Here is a 14941-nt window from a genome sequence, read left to right as displayed (position 1 = left end):
GGATCACCTGTCAGAGGCTCCAAGATCTACCAGTAGATCCCGATCTACTGGCTGGTGACCACTGCCTTAATCCAATACTAGAGCCTGCACTCCAACCCGCTGCCCCAGCCTGGTGAAAGTGGGGGAGGGAGCGAGCAGGGGCAGAGCCTTGGAAAAGGGGCACAAAGGAGGTGGGGCAAGAGGATTTGGGTTTGAGGTAGATCTTGAATTGCACTTAAATTCAAAAAGTGATCTAGTGCTTAAAAAGGTTGTAGACCACTGATCTAAGGGCTCTCTCAAGCAATGCAAACCATCTGTGTAGCAGTCCTCCTATGCTGTCACATTTTCAACTGGACCTAAAAGCAGGTCTCTAAGAAGGCTGGCTACTTTTTCTGAAATGTTATATAAAAGGACATTATCAAATTAATTTTGATGAAAAAATTAGAATAAAAAATCCATTGGAAACAGCTGTCTTCAAATGAATGTTGCTCTGTGGTTCTTTTATCCCCCCTCAACATTGCAGCGCTTAAAATCTTCACATGAAGCTAACTAAAAGCAAAAGTGAAACTGACATCATTGGGTTTCATTATCCAAGCTGAGAAACACATAAAAAGCAAAAAGCATAAATAATAAGTAGAGTAGACAGTCTACAATTCTGTCTAAACAACTAGAAGTCCTTTGGCACCTTATAGACTAACAGACGTATTGGAGCATAAGCTATCGTGGGCAAAGACCCACTTCGTCAGATGCATCTTCAGACTAACACGGCTACCCCTCTGATACAATTCTATCATCTGTTATATTAGAGTAGACGGTGATATTAATAAAATAAGTAAAGTAGAATGTCTTTGATTTCGCAGCAGCATCAGTGAGTGATTGTGCCCTTGACACAAACAATTTACCTCTTAGAAATAATGTGTCCAGATTAGCCATTTTGTAACATTAAGGTCCCAATTCAGCAAAGCACAAAGAATGTATTAACTTTACATAGCTTATGAATCCCATCGTTACTCAGCAGAGCATGGATTTGAAGGTAAGCACATGTGTAAGTGTTTTGCTTAACAGAAACAAAGTGCTTTTCTGACCTGGTACCTGAACTACTGACTACAAAAATTGGCCTGTGCTGTGGCCATTACCCCTGCTTTCACAAAGCACTAGTGTGCTGATGCAGACAATCTGGACAGTACCATGGAGCAAGGTTCTATTTTAGACAATGACGCATTTGCTTGCCTGGATGATATTTTCTTATAGGAAGACAAGAGGCCCTTTCAGCTTCTTGTTCCTGAATTAGGGGGAAAGCATGACAGGAAAGCAAATAAGATGTTTCCAATAATTTACTAATAAAGCTATAGCAAAACCCTACTTCCCTCACTCCGGCAAGTCCTGACTCTGTCCTCATTACAAATACTTGTGTGAGTAAGGCCAGTGGGACTCATCCCTAGTAGGCATTTCCACAGAAAATGGAATTTTTTCTCTGTATCTTGGATCAGTGGTGTCTGAAGAACTGTTTTTGATGTTCTCTCTTTAAAGCTGTATCCTGTGGCAATCCAATTATTCCAGAAAATGGTGCCATTGAGGGCTCGAATTTTACTTACAGCAAGAAGGTGCTATACAGGTAAGAGATTCATTATGTTTGGAGTAGTACTGTAGTAAAAGTCTGGAAGGAAATGAGAAAAACAGCAAGGCTATGTCTACACTCATGGCTTCTTGCGCGAGTAATATGCAAATGAGGCTAAGCGTGGAATATCGCCGAGCCTCATTTGCATACCTAATGAGCCACCATTTTTTTCAGAAGAGGCTCTTGCGCAAGAAGGAGTGTCTACACTGCCCCTTCTTGCTCAAGAAAAACCCTCTTGCGCAATGCCGTTACACCTATTACTTTTCAGGAAGAACGATAGTGCGCAAGAGGGTTTTTCTTGCGCAAGAAGGGGCAGTGTAGAGCCTCGTCTGAAAAAAATGGTGGCTCATTCGATATGCAAATGAGGCTCGGCGATATTCCACGCTTAGCCTTATTTGCATATTGCTCGCGCAAGAAGCCACGATTATAGACATAGCCCAACTGTATTTAATAAGAGAATGGCTGACCTGCACAAGGGAGGAAGGGGAGGTGATGTAATATTATTTTGTATGTATTGAGGTAGCGCCTATGGGTGTGTCTAGACTACTGAGTTTTGTCGACAAAAGTGGACATAACGTCGATAGAACTCAGCAGTTTTGTCGACGCTGGTATACCTCATTTTACGAGGCATAACACCTTCTGTCGACAGAGTTCTGTCGACAGAAGTTGTTATTGCCTGTAGGGTTGCGTCTAGACTACAGGGTTCTGTCAACAAAGCAGCTTGCTTTGTCGACAGAACTCAATGTGTCTGGACGCTCTTTGTCGACGGAAGTTTTGTCGACAGATACTGTCGACAAAACTTCTGTCGACAAAACCCGGTAGTCTAGACGTACCCTATGAGCCCTAACTCACAGACCCTGACTTCAAACACAAAATAGGGCCCTGTCTCAAAGTGCCCATAGTCTCAGTCAAAAGACAGTAGGTGGATGCAGACAGACAGATGGGAGAGCAAGAGGAAAAATGCAATAGTACAGCCAGCATGATAGGCTGTGGTCTTATTACACTAGCTGCTGATGTTTGTCAGGTATTTTGTAGGCATCATGTTAAAGAAAAGTTTAAGAGGGTCTTTGACTGGCCAGGATAGAAAAAATCACAGAAGTTGCTGCAGAGTAGGAAATGTGTTTTTAGTAGTATCCACTGTACATGCTGTAAAAACCACATAAACGCTAATACTATTATGGCATAGTCCCCTTTTGCTTTGCAGATTTGATACAAAATCTACATTTCTGGTGAACCTTTGACAAATTGGGCCCAAGTACATTTTTCCTGTTTTCCCAGAGAAACAGCTTTTTTAGTGAAATCTCTTTGGTGTTCCTACAAATTCTGAATAAAATATTCAGCATTAGCTCAAATACTATTCCATCCATGCTGTCTCCTGGGATATGGGATATGTCCAGTGGCCAGTAGAAGGGTGAAGGAACTTAAGGACACATCCACAAAGTAGGAGACCCAGTGTCTCTCTGTGTTTTTGTCCTTTGCTTTCTATTCAGGCGTGAGCCTGCAAAACCTAACCAATCTAGGATCGATTTTCCAACAGAGACTTGGCAATTTAGGAGTCCGTGTCCTATTTTGAAAAATGAGCCGAGTACTTCAGAGCCAAAATCTCATTGGAAGAACATGGGACTTCGATGCCTATGTGTCTGTTATTTTTGTAAATGGGACTTAGGCTCCTAAATCATCCGGGTACTTTTGAAAATTTGACCTCCTGGGAATCACATAGATATTTAGTGGGATGTGGATGAGGGAGAGTTTCCTTAACTACAGGGGGGAGGGGCCTATAAAAATCTTGAGCCTATAAAACCATTTTAGATCTCTGAGAATATTTAAGTTGAAACCACAACTGTTCTCTTTTGCATAAAGCTGGTGGAAACTTGGCTGTTTACCAGTGAAGCTAAATGTTTGTAGTCACACTAATCCTGTGCACTTTGTAATGTGGGTGGTTGGGCAGGAGGAAAGGGATGCTTTGGGAGAATTCTGTACAGGCAAGAGATGTGTAATTTATGGTGATTTTTCTTCTTTTAATGCAGATGTAACAAAGGATACAATCTGATGGGTGAAAAGGAAACATTGTGCCTTGCTAGTGGTGCTTGGAATCATGCACCTCCTTCCTGTGAAATAGTAAAATGTCCTAGCCCACAGGACATAAACAATGGGAAATACACACTCAGTGGCATGACATACCTTTCTACTGTATCATATGCATGCAACAATGGATACAGGTAAAAGTTGTAGAGTCAAGTCACAGACATTTTGTGCTGTGAAAACTTGCCGGAATAGCCAATTCATGTCTGGTATAGATGGTCAGAGGAACACAATAGTGGATTTAAGATTTTTTTTTCATCTTTGAAGTACTTCTTGTGTTTCACACAAAATGCAAACACTTGTAGGAAGATCATGGAGCATCAGTCATCTTATTAATATTTAATTTCTCTTTATCCCCAAGCCATAAAGCACATTTCAAACATATGGAAATTAACCCAACATCAGAATCATATTTAAAAGTTCTGATTTGCACTGGAAAGGCAGCAGTATGCTTAATTAGCTTTTCATGTTCATGCAAGATTATTTTTATTATTTTACAGTGATCTTAAAATGCCAGCAGAAAAAGGACTTTCTGAACATTAAAGTGGCTTATGCAGCCATTCTAATGAATGAATAAAATCAGTACAATAATGATTTATTTTAAGCATGTGCTTTCATTTTTACATGTGTGGATTGATTTTTTTATAATAATAATTAATATAATAATAATTTAAAATGCACAAACCCCATTATATTAAAAGAGAGAGCCTTAATCATATTACCTACCATGCAAATTAAAAAATCCTTATCTATATCTGTTGTAAACACACACCTATATTGACATATGAGTATACTCTGAGCTTAACTTTCCTATGCCTTTCACCTTGTGCAATTAGTTGTATCTGTCCAAATGAGGGCAAACAGGTGTGAAATGATAACACTGGTGTACGAGAATGGAGGATTCTGATTTGGTAGTGTTTTTACACAGTGTTTTGTGCTCAGTTTGTTGGTGTAGATTACAACATAAACTACAAGGCAGGGTTGAATCATGCCCTCTAGCTATAGTACAGGCTCAATCTTTCATGCCTAACTTGAGCATAATTCCTACTAACATAAATGGAAGCTTTGTCTACAGCTGCAGAATTACACCAAGCAGCCAATATATGTCATATAGATCATGGCTCCCTTTATATATGAAATGTATTACATGAAAACCACAGTTAATGTTGTTTCAAAAATACCAGTTCCAACAATGTATTTTGTATAGTATGGATGATTTTTTTTTAATTCCCGCATAAAGCCTAAGTGATTGGGCTTTTTGTGGACATGTTCCCTGGGTGTTTGGGAGAGGGACTCCACTGTCCTTTTTCATAGTCACCATTCCAGCCTACAGCAGATCTGACTCCCGATTTGCCTGGATCCGGCCCCTAAGACTCAGGGCTCCCCTCATCATTGTGGAGGTGCCACTTCAGCCCTGCGGCTCCCCCTCCTGCCCAGACCCCACACCCTCCCTCCACTCCTGCACCCTACCACCCCCCCAGGCCTACCAGCCCCCAACCCACTCCTGCACCCTCCCTCCCTCACACCCAGACCTCACACCCTAAAACTGCTTCCCAGCAGACCCTGCCCCAGAGCAGGGGGGACACAAAATCTACTAGACTAGGCTCTGGTGCATGAGGGGAATGTGGAGAATGTCCGCCTGCTTCTCAGTCGGGGTTTTTTAGGTTTTTTTGTTGTTTTTTTGCTTCTCACTTGTGTGCAGTGCCCAACCCAAAAAAGGTTCCTCACCCCTACCCTAGAGGGAATGAATGACTTTTTGAAAAAATGAATCTAAACATCAACATTTCCTTTAGCCTGTTGGGTAAATCAAGTTTTGGTTTCTACAGACAGGCATTGTGATGACTGCATATAAATAAATCACTTAATTCAAATACTGATGGCCTGATCTTCCAGACCGTAGTTGGGCAAAACTTCCATTTGCTTCAGGGGGCATTTTATGTGTGTAATTTGAGTGCTGCAGACCAGAATAGCCTCTTGTCAGCTTTCTCCTCTAATAGTTCTGGTCTCCTGCAGCTCTGGACAAAGCCGTGTATTTTGTGAACAGAGGGCAAAATCATGGCCCCAGTGATGTTAATGCCAAACTTTCCCATGATTTCACTGGGGCTAGAAGTTATTTCCAAGGAGACTTCTGTCTTCACCCCCATACAAACTGTAGATACAAATTAATAATACTCTAATTCTCTTAGCCTGCAGGGTCCCCCAGTACTTGTGTGTGAAGCTTCGGCGAACTGGAACAGCACACCACCAGTCTGCAAAACTGTCTCTTGTGGGTCCCCTCCTGCCATCAAAGATGCTGAGATCAGAGGGAATAACTTTACTTTTGGCAACACAGTCACTTATACGTGTAAGGAAGGGTATGTAGATCGGTGCCACTAGAATAAAGCCCCTGATGAGTAAAAATTGTCATGCCGCACCGCAGCTTACTTCTTTTAAGGCTTTGCCCTACTGCTATTCTTTGACGCTCTTAGGAACGTGGCTGTTCTATAAATGCTCGTTGTTGTAACTAGATGAAAGTGCAAGGGGCTTCGCGGTTTTGGTGAACGTGGAAGTTTGTGCATGACACAAATAGCCCATTTGTCAGGTTTCACGGGCAAGTTGGAGGGGATACATACTGGAATGGGAGCACAACAGGGAAATCTGGTTGCTGACATCAGTAATACTGGTGATTCAGTTGGAAGCCCTTTCCCCCTAGTCGCTGTGGAAACAGTGCCCGGCGTGGTGTGGTGCCAGTAGTGCCATGTTTCAGAGGAGACATTCTGTAAAACCCAGGGCTCCCTGGCTCTCTTCACTAGAGAAATAATAAAATAAATAGAAAATGTTTCAGCAGTAGATCTAAAAGCTCATCACAGTCTTTTAATGTGTTTATCCTTGCATCACCCTTGCCAACATTCCCTGGTGTCCCAGCCAAATTCTAATTTGGGTAAATTACATTCTGCCTTCATGATCATCTCTCTGCAGTTTCAGCTGTGCAGTTTCCTCCTTCACTTTCAGTCTCTGTAGTATTTCTGTACATTTGTAAACATATGCCATATTTCACCCCAGAATAGGGTGCAAAGTCCCACAAAGACTTTCTCATACATGCTTACTATCACATACTCTGAGTAGTCCTGTTGAACTCAGTAGAGTTACTCAGTGTATATAGTTAAGCATCATGCTAAGTCTTTAGAAGTTCGTAGAGCATTTTGTTCTCCTTCTTGATGAAAGGAATGAAATAAATGTACCATCATTCCCCTTCCACACTGAAATCTTCAACATTGTGTGTTATATAATTGCATTAAATCCTTTGATTTCTTTTTTTTAATATTTAGACTCAAAATGCTTTGTTGTTGACAGTACAAGTATCTTAAACAGATCAGCTAAAAAGCATTTGAAGAAAACAAATGTCACCTGTATGGCAATGAATAAAATGATGGATCATATTAAAATTTGGCCCTTGTATGTGCTGTTTTTCCTGGAATCCCAGCCAACAGTGTCTGTGCAGACAATTCAGAGTACTTTCACAGATGTGTGCAACAAAATCTAAATAGACAGTTTCCAACTCAACTGCAAAGATTCATTAGAGACTTTCACAGTAGTTTGCTATTCATCCTCATTTTGTATGAACTCAACACAGAAAATGCAGGACTTTAAATAAATTCAGACAACACATGTGTTTAAACAGCTGCAGTTTAAGTGAGACGATTGGCAGCATGAAGTGCTGCTTATGAGCCAGTCCCAGAGACTGATTAACTAAATATTATATTACTCACCAACTACATATTAAAATTGCATGTTTCTAAAAAGATTAGAAGCAAATTACATGGCATGCTGAATTTTAAAAGTGTTTTTTAATATATGTGGGTGGTTTCTTATGGCGCCGTTATTACCAAATGACAATATACACATTAACAACAACATTTTTAGCTAACTAATGCCGGATTTTGTACTGGTACTTATTTCCATAGTATCCGAGTATTTCATAGGTCAATTAGATTGACATAGCAAGTACCCTGTGGAATTTCATAGTCTTAAACTCTTCTTCCCTCTATAGTTGTAAGAGGCTCTGTGCGGCATAGGAGTTTTTGATTTGTTTCTATTTGGTGGGGAACATTGATGTTTATTGTAAATGTGGTTCTGATTATGGTGGAAAAGCTTCACCAAAGGGTAAAGTCTTGCTGTATGTCCAGGTAGCCACACTATCTAACCTATTTTTCCATAGATAACAGGCATATCCATAGCCAGGGCCATCCCTAGGTGGTGTTGGGCCTGGAACAACCCCCCTTCCTGCCCCTGCTCCTCCCCTCCTGCTCCCATTGCACCCCTTCCCCCAAGCTCCCTCTCCTGGAGAGGGATTACTGGGCAGGTTGGGGTCCTCCCACACTCATCATGGTGGCAGGGAGCAGAGCAACTGGACCCCAGGCTGTTCCACTCCCCCGAGCCGAGCTCTCAGCCACATCACGCCATGCAGCAGGCTGGGACTGGGTCATTCCACCTACCACTGTCACAGTGAAGTAGGGTTCCCCAGCTGGGAGATGACAGAGCAGGATGGGGCTGAGTTGCTCTGCTTCCCATTGTTCCTGCCACCACCGATAAGCGTGGGCCTGACCCCTGCTGCTAGCACCAGACCCCCCAGCAATCAATACCCTTTGGGGCTGCCCAAGCATGGGGATGGAGCAGCTTCCCCAAACCATCCCAAAGACAGGGTGGCTCTGTCTGTACCATCCATTGATGTAGTATCTAAGCAGTAAACAGTCACACTAGAGTTGCATGCTATTGTCTACAGTGGACCCCTCCCAGTTATAGGAAGCTCTGCTTGTAGTTTTTAAGGGCAAGTGGGGTGGCTGGTGACTTCAGTTGTCAGTCTGACTCCAGATGTTGTTGATCTTTTCCTGATCCACAGCTACACGTTAATGGGCCCTGACACCGTAGAATGCTTAGCCAGTGGTAAGTGGAGCATGGGCCACCAGCAATGCCTGGCTGTTTCCTGTGATGAACCTCCCTATATAGAACATGCTTCCTCGCACAGCGCCCATCGGTTGTTCAGAGATGTAGCTTATTACTACTGCTCAGATGGCTACAGCCTGGAGGACAACTCTGAGCTGTTTTGCAATGCTCAAGGAAAGTGGGTGCCCCCTGCTGGCAAGAAGATGCCTCGCTGTATTGCCGACTTTTGTGAGAGGCCACCCACAGTGTCGTACGCCATCTTGGAATCACTTAATAAAATAAAGTTTCCTGCTGGTTCAGCCGTGAGCTTCAAGTGTATGGAAGGCTTTGTCCTAAACACGTCTGCTAAGGTTGAGTGCAACAGAGGGGGCCAGTGGATTCCGTCTCCTTTGACTATCCAATGCATCCCGGTTCGCTGTGGGGAGCCGCCAAGTATCAAAAATGGCTATGCAAGTGGAGCCAACTACAGTTTTGGAGCAGTGGTGGCTTACAGCTGCAACAAAGGGTTCTATATCAAAGGAGAAAAGAAAAGGACGTGTGAAGCCACAGGAGACTGGAGTGGGAACATACCTACCTGCCATCCAGTGTCTTGTGGAGAACCACCCAAGCTCGAAAACGGATTCATTGAGGTATGGTTTTCTAAGCTGCTTGCTTCGCTGGCAAAATGGGGGTGTCTGAAAGATTCCCACTGGGTAGCCCATGGAAGTTGAAATAAGCTGTAAGCCAGTTTGATAAGCAAAGGAATGATGGGGGTGGCCTTGTATCAGAATTAGGCTTCTCAGAAACACAAGCCAATGAACAGAATTTCCTGGTATGAGCATGGGTCTGATACAGGAGATTCAGAGTTTCTATAACATTCATAAAGCACTCTACCAGTTGATTTTCCTAATGTCTTGCTGTGTATTCATCCTCTCCAGTCTGTGGGCCAATTCGCACAGCTCCCTAGAGTTCTGTCCAGGTGCTGCAGCTAACTCACAAACCTTGCTTTTGGGGGGCTTGCTACCGGAAACATCTGATTTGAAATAAACACATAACTCTGGGATGAATTCTTCCTTTTGGATGTGTACACAGCTCCCACTGAGGGCAGAATTTGGCCTAACTATCACATTCATTTGAAATAAATTAAAAAAACTAGAAGTCAATAACCTCATCAGAGCTAAAAGGCGTAATGAATGCAGCTTTCCTCTTATTGCTCGCCTCATGTTCTACTCCAATGTATGAAGAAGTGTTTTCATGGTAAACTTCCTGGGTTATGAGAATAGATGTAAGAGCAAAATTTTTTTTATTTTAAAGATCTAGCTTCAATTAGATTTGAGGCTGGAGGGGGAACAAACATTCTCTCTCCATTGATGATGGTGCAAGAACAAACTATAGGAAGAAGAGGAAGGATACATCTCAGAAATCAAGATTCCAAGAATGAAATCTCGCAACCCAAAAGTGCCTTTTACCACAACTGTGATTGTGACATAGTGGTCCTCATGTAATTAGGTAAAAAAAACATTCTGTGCGATCCACCCACATATTGTAGGGAGCAAGGCTGATAAAAGCGAGACAGTTCCACTAGGAAAAAGTGGAGAGTGCATAATCGATCTAGAACCATTTTAAATACTTAAGGGAATAAACTCTTATTAAAATAAACTTGTGTTCTTTCTGTTGTGAAGGCCAGTTATACAGGAGTGGCTATCACAGCTGAAAAAAAGGAAACTGCTCCCCTAGTACAATTATTATCATGTATTGTCATTAATATTGTGTTTCTACCATGGTAAGTATGCATTGCGCTTATAAAGTTTTCTTTGAAGTTTTTACTTGCAATCTCAGTTCTATCCCTGGAGAGTAAAGGTTAAATTAAAGAGCCAGGTCATTTGTAGAAGTCGCCTCTGCCTTCTTCCAACCTGCTGTTGCTCTTCTCTCTTTTTGTGTACATGGGTTTGTTTGTTTGTTTGTTTGTAATTTTTTGCATTTACGGCAAGGAAAACATTTTCTAGCTTTAAATTATTGAATGTTCTATTTACTGCAACTCTGTTGACTTCAGGGGGTACAAGTCAAGGCAGAACTTGCCCCCTATTTTTCATTTCATACATTTCTTTCTTTGCAATCAATCTTCAAGTCTGATTTATGTCTGGTTAGCAAAAGACTAACAAAATCAAAATTCATCTGCCAGGCTCAAGAGTTTTTCCATCTTACTTACCATTTCTTTCACCCATTTTACAGAACACGACTGGCCATTTCTTTGAGAATGAAGTGCACTACCAATGCAATGCTGGCTACAAGCTTGTTGGAACCTCAGTATCAGTCTGCCAAGCAAATCGTCAGTGGCATAGTGATTCACCAACTTTTTGTGTTCCTCTCAGTTGTGGCAAACCACCTCCTATCCAGCATGGATCTGTCAAAGGAGAAAACTTTGATGTGGGATCCAAGGTTGAGTTTTTTTGTGATGAGGGCTATGAACTGATGGGAGATGCTTCTTGGACATGCCAGAAGTCTGGGAAATGGAGCAAAAAGCAAAGCCAAAAGTGTGTGCCAACAAAATGCCCAGAACCACCACTGATTGAAAATCAGCTAGTCTTGAAAGAGATGGTTCATCAAGTAGGTGTTGTACAGTTTTCCTGTAAAGAGGGCTATGTCTTGCATGGTCCTTCAGTGCTGAAATGTTTGCCATCGCAACAGTGGAATGATTCCTTTCCAGTTTGCAAGGTTGTATTGTGCCGTGGGCCTCCATACGTTCCCTTTGGTGAACCTTTGGCATCCTCTCTTCATTTTGGTAGCACCGTGAGGTACACCTGCATGGACGGGTTTTTACTCAAGGGAGAATCTAAAATTCAATGCCAAGCTGATGGCTCCTGGAGCTTTCCATTGCCAGAGTGTATTCCTGTAGAATGCCCCCAGCCTGAAGAAATTCAGAATGGCATTGTAGATGTGCAAGGACTGACTTACCTCAGCACAGCACTGTACACTTGTAAACCAGGCTATGAATTGTTGGGAAATACGACTATTTTCTGTGGAGAAGATGGTCATTGGCTAGGCAGAAAGCCAGTTTGCAAGCCTGTTGAATGCCCTAAACCTAAGGAGATTCAGAATGGCAAATATTCGTACACAAACTTTCACTATGGGCAGACTGTTAAGTATTCATGCAACAGAGGATTCCAACTCAAAGGGCCAAAGGTACTGAGCTGCTTAGAGACAGGAGAGTGGGATGCAGCTGTTCCTTCATGCAAATCCATAAGCTGCGACCCACCTCGGCCCATTGAGAATGGTTTTGTGGAAGGCGCAGACTACAGCTACGGCGCCATGATCATCTATAGCTGCATCCCAGGTTTCCAGCTGGCCGGGCATTCCATGCAGACTTGCGAAGAAGTGGGCTGGTCTAGCTTTACTCCAGCGTGCCTACCGACAGACTGTGGCCTGCCTCCCCATATTGACTTTGGGGAATATGTGCAGATTAGAAGTGAAGAAGGACATTTTGAAAGAGAACATCTTACCGAGAGCCCTCCTCTTTCCCACACGTTAGTTGCTAGTAATGGGAAAGATATAAAAAATCCTTTGAAGGAAACTAATGCAGTACAATTGACTAACTTTTTATATGGAACAGGAGTTATGTACACGTGCTACTCTGGTTATGAACTGTTAGGAAACCCCATACTAGCTTGCCAAGAGGATGGGATGTGGAATGGTAGTGCCCCTGCCTGCATATCAATAGAGTGTGACGTACTTTCACCCCTAGAGAATGGCTATTTACATTTCACTGAGAATACACTAGGTAGCTTAGTGCAATATGCCTGTAAACCAGGGTATAAGCTAATTGGTTCCAACACAAGGCTGTGTTTGCCTAACCGACAGTGGAGTAATGCAGCTCCATATTGCAAAGTGGTATCGTGTAGCACCCCTAACAAACTGATGAATGGAAATATAAAAGGAGAAAACTACACTTACGGGAGTGTGGTCCGCTACGAATGTGATCCTGGGTACCAGTTAAATGGCTCGGATAAGAGGACATGCCAGGATAACCAAAAGTGGGATGGGAATGAGCCCATTTGCATCCCTGTTTCTTGTGGCCACCCACCAGTTCTGGAAAATGGCCAAGTCACTGGAGATGAGTTCACATTCCAGAAACGCACTGAGAACCGCTGCAGTGAAGGCTTCCAGCTACATGGGGATGGGAGTAGAGTCTGCCTTGCAAATGGGACCTGGAGTGGGATCCCTCCAGTCTGTAAACCCATCAGGTGCACAGTGCCACTACCTCTTCCCAATGGAGTAATTACTGGATCAGAATATGGCCGTGGGAAAGACATTCACTATCGCTGCAATGAAGGCTACATATTGCATGGCGCATCCATACTTACCTGTCAGGCTAATGGCACCTGGGATACAGAGGCGCCATACTGCGAGCCAGTCAATTGCGGACCCCCCGAAGATATCTCCCATGGGTTCCTGAATAGTTCAGGCTTCAGCTATGGGGAATACACACAGTACCTGTGCTTCCCTGGTTATGAGTTACATGGAAATCCCCTGCGGCAATGTTTGTCCAATGGTTCCTGGGGTGGAAACCTCCCCTCTTGCCTCTCCTGTGAATGTCCCATGCCGCTGATTCAGAATGGGGTTGTTATTGGGCATGATTTCCACTGCGGGAAAAGGGCACAGTTTCAGTGCCTGGAGGGCTTTAAACTACTAGGGCCTTCTGAACTCTTCTGTGAGGCAGCTGGCAAATGGAGCTCTGCTCTTCCGCACTGCGGGCGGATTTCATGTGGCTCCCCACCAACCATCCCCAATGCATTTATCCTTGGACGCAGCTCTGTGGACGAGAATGCAGTACTATATAACTGTGCAACTGGCTTTGTCCTACAAGGGGGGCCAGAGCTGACTTGTACGGAGAAGGGTGTTTGGAGTGAGCCGTATCCACGCTGTGAGCTGGTGTCCTGTGGACCCCCACCTTCCATTCCTAATGCAATGGCTGTGGGAGAGGCCCACACCTATGGAAGTAGAGTCCAATACAGGTAAGGAAGCTGCTGTAATTACATCTCCCTGAAATGTCCAAGGAATGAACACAGGATCTTTAAAGCAAATACATTCAGTTAACGAAAGGCTGTGGAGCAGACCTCATGGGGGAGGTTAACACACAGTCTGGAGATTCCCCCACCTCAAGCAACTCCTCACTCCAGCCTCGTACTTTCCCCACAAACACACAGTGCATCATGCATGTAAGGTGTGTGGAATGCACAGCATAAGAATTTGTGTTACAATTTCCAGTGTTGTGTCTGTGAGGCTGAAGTAACTGTATTAGCAGCAGGGTGGATTCTGTCAGAGCACGTGGCTAAAATGAGGGATGGCTGGGCAGATGGGACCTGAGGGTACCTGAACAGTACTCTGCTTTTAAGGGTTTGGCTGGATGGGTTTTCACTTAAGCACCCGTAACTGGGGGGGAGGGAGGGTTGCACATATACATACAGACAAACCATATGGAGGGCCAAATCCTCCAACCCCATTGCACTCATTGCAGGACTCTGTGGGGTAAAGCAACTACATCTTTGCAAAAGTACTTTAATCTCCCAATATTGGGATTTGGCTATTCTCTGGAGCAAGCAAGAGCATCCTGAAGGCTGTGCATTGCCCCCAGGGTCAGCTCCAGCATCTGGGGATCCCCAGAATGTTACACCTTGGCCACCTCCCTTTCACCCAGCCAATACCCTCTCTGCCCAAACTGTAGGAATTGCTACTGTGGCTTTACATCACATGGAGGTTCTGCCAGTCACAATGCAGCATCAGGGGGATGAATCCATCCTGGTCACTTTGTGCTGCTGGGGCAGGGTGGCGCATCCAGGGATGGACTCAAGATCAGACCAGGATGTTCAAACTCCTGCCATGAAACAAAAATGCCTCAACCTGTCCCAGCAGATTGTCCTGAAGTGATACAGAAGACTATAGTCACCGCTAATAAGAAATAAACATTGACTGTTGAGCCACATAGTAGGTTTTGTACCTTGAGGCAACGTACACACGTGTACCACAGCCATCCAATGATTGTGATGCATTGCAGATGTCTGGACGGCTACATGATGGAAACAGAAATGGATACCTGCACTTGTCAAGAAGATGGACAATGGTCTCCTAAGAGTATTTCCTGTTGCCTCAGAAAATGCCCCATGCCTGCAAATATAACCAATGTAATTCTTTCTGGTGATGAGTTTACTGTGAATAAGAGCATTACTTTGTCATGCTCAGAAGGCTATACTTTGTCAGGAGCAAGCACATCTATATGCCAGGTAAAGAGCGTCGGCTTTTTTTCTTCTTCTTCTTCTTTTTAAGGTGCAGATTTCTATCTTGTCGTTGAGGGGGTGTGCTCAT

The 14941-nt window shown here is 43.6% G+C and overlaps 1 protein-coding gene across 3 annotated transcripts in view; it reads left to right on the top strand.

Moving 5' to 3' along the window:
* SVEP1 (sushi, von Willebrand factor type A, EGF and pentraxin domain containing 1) overlaps window positions 1-14941 on the top strand; it is a 177310-nt gene that overhangs the window by 124360 nt on the left and 38009 nt on the right. For all 3 annotated transcript variants that reach the window (XM_075931436.2, XM_075931435.2, XM_075931434.2), the window contains exons 34-39: window positions 1510-1594; window positions 3625-3816; window positions 5866-6033; window positions 8559-9231; window positions 10814-13593; window positions 14634-14859. In XM_075931436.2, the coding sequence (XP_075787551.2) occupies window positions 1510-1594; window positions 3625-3816; window positions 5866-6033; window positions 8559-9231; window positions 10814-13593; window positions 14634-14859 (4124 nt within the window). The remainder of the gene's footprint in view (window positions 1-1509; window positions 1595-3624; window positions 3817-5865; window positions 6034-8558; window positions 9232-10813; window positions 13594-14633; window positions 14860-14941) is intronic.

The sequence above is a fragment of the Pelodiscus sinensis genome, chromosome 6 (assembly GCF_052426305.1).
Source record: "Pelodiscus sinensis isolate ZL-2025 chromosome 6, ASM5242630v1, whole genome shotgun sequence".
NCBI lineage: Eukaryota > Metazoa > Chordata > Testudines > Trionychidae > Pelodiscus > Pelodiscus sinensis.
This window is presented reverse-complemented; position numbering and strand designations above follow the sequence as displayed.